The sequence below is a fragment of the Capsella rubella genome, unplaced genomic scaffold (assembly GCF_000375325.1).
Source record: "Capsella rubella cultivar Monte Gargano unplaced genomic scaffold, Caprub1_0 scaffold_1, whole genome shotgun sequence".
In the NCBI taxonomy this organism is placed as follows: Eukaryota; Viridiplantae; Streptophyta; class Magnoliopsida; order Brassicales; family Brassicaceae; genus Capsella; species Capsella rubella.
This window is the reverse complement of record NW_006238923.1, coordinates 15,521,054-15,526,422: the sequence shown is the minus strand read 5'-3', so window position 1 is coordinate 15,526,422 and position 5,369 is coordinate 15,521,054. Positions and strand designations below refer to the sequence as shown.

The 5,369-nt window shown below is 36.4% G+C and overlaps 1 protein-coding gene across 4 annotated transcripts; it reads right to left on the bottom strand.

Annotated features, from left to right (window-relative positions):
- Nucleotides 1-497: 497 nt before the first annotated feature.
- LOC17896770 (beta-glucosidase 1) lies at nucleotides 498-3,917 on the bottom strand. Of its 4 annotated transcripts, XM_023789550.1 has the most exons (13): nucleotides 3,771-3,917; nucleotides 3,639-3,702; nucleotides 2,667-2,716; nucleotides 2,509-2,581; nucleotides 2,355-2,426; nucleotides 2,187-2,274; nucleotides 1,845-2,097; nucleotides 1,628-1,743; nucleotides 1,314-1,537; nucleotides 1,191-1,210; nucleotides 1,025-1,112; nucleotides 821-917; nucleotides 498-732 (listed from the first exon to the last, which is right to left on the bottom strand). In XM_023789550.1, exons 1-13 carry the CDS (start codon nucleotides 3,915-3,917, stop codon nucleotides 498-500), a joined length of 1,527 nt encoding a protein of 508 aa, XP_023645318.1. The 4 variants fall into 4 exon arrangements, with proteins under 4 accessions (XP_023645318.1, XP_023645319.1, XP_023645320.1 ...); XM_023789551.1 differs by lacking the exon at nucleotides 1,191-1,210 and having other exon boundaries at nucleotides 1,321-1,537; XM_023789553.1 differs by lacking the exons at nucleotides 498-732; nucleotides 821-917; nucleotides 1,025-1,112 and having other exon boundaries at nucleotides 1,140-1,210; nucleotides 1,329-1,537.
- Nucleotides 3,918-5,369: the final 1,452 nt, after the last annotated feature.

Sequence of the window (5,369 nt, the reverse complement as noted above, 5' to 3'; positions counted from 1 at the left end):
ATGGTGCAGTTAAATGTCAAATATGATCGTGGAGCCGTGGCGATAAAGAGGGCGATGATCTAGGATCTCGCGGATTGTTTTGGTAGAAGCATGTTTAGAAATGCTGGGTATTTGGAATTGATTTGTCGGTTAATTGTCGGTTTATTACTTTATTTAACTTAATTGGAATTGGCTTTGGTTGGTTTGTCTGTTTATGTTGGATTAATTAATTTACTTTAACCGGAACTGGTTTAGGTTTTGTTGGCTTATTGTGAGAAAGAACATAGAACCCACTAAAAGGTCATTGTCCGGGCTTTATAAATCTGAAGTGTCCAGAAGTTAACCCACGGAAAGCTAAACTAGCTTAGAAGGAAGTGTAATTTGCCCTGAAAAGAAGGAGGACTAGGTGTTAAGGCATTGTATGAGTTTAATAAGGTATGCTTTTAAATCTTCTTTATTCAAGAATCTGACTATAAACTGAATCGGATACATCATATACATCAATAGCAACACTATAACTAGGACGACGACGAGAAGTTGCTCTGCAGTTGCATGATGCCTTGGGAACCAAGAAAGCTGGTTTTGCTCTTGAGAAAACCAAAGTACCAATGAGCAGAGAGTTTGGGAGATCTTTTGAGATAAGGGTCGCTGAAATTGACAGAGTACAATCCGTAACTATTCTCATATCCGCTTAGTAACTCATACAAATCCATAAATGACCATACGAAGTAGCCTCTCGTGTCTGATCCATTCCTACATGTAGAGTCATGTCTTTTGTATCTTTCATTCACATACAAAGAAGCATAGAAGATAAGATGGATTAAGAAACACTTTTACTTACCTAATGGCTTTGAGCACTGCACCAATGTAAGCATCTAAGTACTCAATCCTTGCTGTGTCCTTCTGTTGCAGCTCCAAATCTTGTTTCATTGCTTTACCTATTTGTTTGCATTGGCAAGAGAACTGAACAAACTAAGACAAAAACAACAAAGAGAGAGACATAGAGACAAGGGAAAGAGGAAGAGAGAGAGAGAGAGAGAGAGACCATTCTCAAGAATATAGACAGGAGGATTGTCATATCTCTGCTTTATGTACTCTAGGATGCCTTCCATAGCCCATGGAGAAACAACATACTTGTCCAAACAAAAACAAAACAACAATTAGTAAAAACAGAGTTGGGAAGACTTAGTTGTATTTGGTAGCATTGAAACTCTTACCTCCAGAGAAAAAACTGCCCCATCCAAAGCAATATAAAAGGAAACAAAAAAAAAGATGATTAACAAAAGCAAACCATCAAAGATAAAGATGATTAATAGATTGAGTTTGGCTCCTACGGTTAACAGAGACGCCTAAGTCTGAGTAAAAATCTGTGATCCCGGATTGAGAATAGTTCGTTACGATGTTTGTGACCGAAGCTGTAAGATACTGAATGATTCCTATGAAGTCAGATGAGCCTTTAACTTGTTCTGATTCTTCCTCTGAGAAAACTGGTAGTCTTGATCCAACGGTTTTTCTCATCGCATCGGGATAGTCTCCATATATAAGAGGCTTAAGCATCCTGAAGTTTCAAGAACAGCCTATTTTATTTTCTTTCTTTTTAGCTTAAAACTTTTGATATGTTACCTAAGTTTGTTTGTGCCTGACTCACCATCCAAAGAAGAAATCATTGGCTCTTTGAGTCGCGATTTCATCATCTTTGGAGCTCGTAGAAGGCGTAAAATGTATTGCAAATAAGCTAAAGCCTATAGAACCTCCTTGTATATCCTGCACATTACATATATTAATACACTTACTACTTTGTCACCAAGTCTCACATTTCAGAGAGTTTATTTGAAAAAATCGATACATGTATATGAAACTAGTACCTTGTACTTTTGCTTATATAGTCTTGAAGCCGAGGCATGCGCAAGCAACAAGTTATGGCCAACGATATATGTTTCAGTGGAAGAGTTCCCTAGCAAGCAGTTTTTTCCCGGTAAAGAACAACGACCGGGCGGTGAATTCCCATCGTTGTAACCTCCAATAGTAAATATATTACCCTCGTTTATCGTGGTCCAGAACTTGACGTAGCTCCCAAACTCTTTAAAGCAAACATCTGCATAAGCAGTAAAGTCTTTGCTGCGATAGCAAATAACAAGAAACATTTTTTATTTTTCAGTAGAAACATGTGAAATTAATCAAGAAGCAAAGAAAACGTCGATCACTACATGATTTCGCGGTTGATCCATCCTCCATAGTCATCCTCGAGATACTGAGGATGATCGAAGTGATGTAGTGTAACATGTGGCTCAATTCCTGCAGTAAAATTACATATAGTCCCCAATTAATATGAAGGAAAAGCAAAGTCTAGTACTTTAAAGTCGGGTTAGTATTACCATGTTTGACAAGTTCTTGGATGAAGTTCTTGTAGAACTGTAGACCTTTAGGGTTAATGGAACCTCTTCCATCTAATGAGACAAGAGCTCATCATAAAGTTGATGATCTCTTGAGAGTAAAGTAAGAAAAAGGAGGCTCATAAAGAAGACTTACTGAGTAGCCTAGACCAAGAGATGGAGAATCTGAATGCATGTAAGCCAGTTTCGGCTATAAGCTTCACATCTTCCTATACAGAGTAAAAAAAAAAAAAAAAAACACCTTTGGTGTTTTGTTTGGTGAATCCGTGAGTATTGTATATAAAGACAACGAACCTTGTACTTGTGATATCCATCACAAGCTATGTCTCCGTTATCTATTTTACCTGCCAATTTTTTTGAAGCATCATAATATGAAACATCTTTCGATATTATGTTGGGAAACAACTCGTCTAGTATATTATATACTTTTTATATATTAATTATTCCTTCTGTTCCACTTTATAAGATGTTTTGGTTAAAATCACAACAATTAAGAAATAATAAAGATGATATCATTTATTAAAATTCAATCAATATAAAAAGATAATGCAGTATTAAAAAGTCATAAATAGTTAAAGTAATATAAATTGTGCAAAGAAAACCGAAAAATCAAATAAAGTAGAATAAATTGAAATTGCTAAAACATTTTATAAATTGGAACGGCAGAAGTATTTAAATTGCGGTTAGACCACGAATAAGAAATCGAACCGAACAAAATTGCATATAGTTTTTGAATTGTTCCTGTTTCTTTTTCTTTAAACTATAGACTCTATAAACATATAAACCAAATCGAATTACATCAGACTTCTTAAACGAAGGGGAGGTTATTGGTTCATGGAATTTAACGGATTTAGAAATCCAAACAAAAATCATATGTTATTCAATCATTGATTTTGAAATAACTATCAAAATCATGTGTTATTGGTTGTATGATTTATAAATACTAGTTAAAATCCTATGTTATTCGTTTAATGATTTGTTTTTGGATTTTAAAATTCGCAGTATGTTTTAAATAGATTTGATAGTGTAAAATAGAAGGATTGAAATCCAAGGATAAAACATGTTAATTTCAAAATCCATGTATTTTGATTTCGTAAATAATAAGATTCACAAATCCTATATGGATTTACAAATCAATAAACCAATAACATCCCTTAAGTTTTACTTTTTTATTAAACCGATACATAGTAAAACCAAAAAATGTGAACGGTAAACCGGAACGCCCACCCCTAAACCAAAAGACCAAAGATGGAAAAAAGGCCTTACGAGAGTGAACAAAAGTATCCCAAACGCTAGGCTTCCTCCCGTCTTCATCAACAGCTCCTTCCCACTTTTGACAAAACCGACAAAATCTTAAAGCTATACCATAGAATTAAGGAGAAGGTCTTAAGGTCTTACCTGATAAGCAGATATCGCTGCTCCGAAAGCGAAGCTCTCTGGGAAATCACTTCTGCTGTAAGCATTGTTGCATTTTCCAACTCCAGACAAAGATAGAAGAAGCAACACTATCATCATCATGATTACTAGAGACAAAACCCTTTCCATCTCTGTCTCCACGAGCGACTGTCCCTGGTTTGAGCTGTTTCCTGACTTATTGTCGTTTCTAAGACAATTCCATTTATAGATAAAAATATCTCCTATATATATTAACATATAATCATTGTCAAAGAAAGAAAGAAAAAAAAGGTAATGTTTCAGAATTTTTTTTTTTTTTTTGTGGTTTTTGTAGACAAACTGCATTAAAAGATAAAAAGGGAATTATTTTTATTTGGATGTTTAATATAGTACATAATAAATTTTTATTGGAATAAAATTACATGTAATAATAATTTAAAATCTATAGAAGTAAGTAGTGTTATTTTAATATCAACGGATGGTCGGCGAAATTGCTTTCTAAGGGTGGGAAAGAGGTGATGATTAAGGATGTGGCATCAGCACTACCTACGTATGTGATGTTATGTTTTCGGTTACCAAAAACGATTACAATTAAGCTGACCAGTGCAGTCGCAGACTTTTGGTGGGGTACAAACGGTCATTCAGGGGGGATGTATTGGTGGTCAAGGATTTCGGGTTGTTCAGGATTTTAACTCAGTCATTTTGGCTAAGCAGTTGTGGAGACTTATGGACTTTCCAGACTCTCTTTTTGCAAAGGTTTTCAAGAGTCGATATTATCGGAATTCGAATCCAATGAAGCAGATCCGAACATACTCCCCCTCGTATGGTTGGAGAAGTATTATTTCAGCTAAATCTCTGGTGAATAAAGGACTTATTAAAAGAGTTGGATCAGGAGAGTCTATTTCTATATGGACTGATCCTTGGATTCTCGCTCAATTCCCAAGACCAGCTTCTAGTAATGGGTCGGTTATGGACCCATCTCTACAGATAAAACATTTGATTGATCGTCAAAGGACCTTGTGGCGTATGGATTTACTTACAAATATTTTGATCCGTCTGAGATCTCCTTAATTAATGTAATCTCTATTGGTAGTAATCCAGTGACGGACTCCTTAGGGTGGCATTTTACATATAATGGGAAATATACGGTTAAGTCGGGGTACCATATAGCAAGAATGGTGGAATCTCAACGCTTTAAACTTGAAGGTTGTGGCCCTGAGCTTTCACCATTGTTTACTATGGTTTGGAAGGTAAGGTTCTGATGAGGACATAGAACCGGACATAGACGAGTGCTCGACGGACGGCCATCCCGACGGTCATAGCTGCACCGATGACCCGTTCTCGTACAAGAAAGTTAAGAAAAACGTTCAATGAAGGAGTTGAGGCACTGATCAATACGACCGGCCAAATGGGTACTCTATCGGCTGACCCGCGACCCCCGGACGCGAATGGAAGTCTATACAAGTTCCATCGACCCAACAACGGAGAACATAACAACCGAGGTAAGTTTCATCGACCAAGTCCATATTTTAGGACTAATGAACGAGCCGGTTTTGCAGGAAACCCCCTAGAAACACTAGTTGATCGAGCACCCCCACCCGG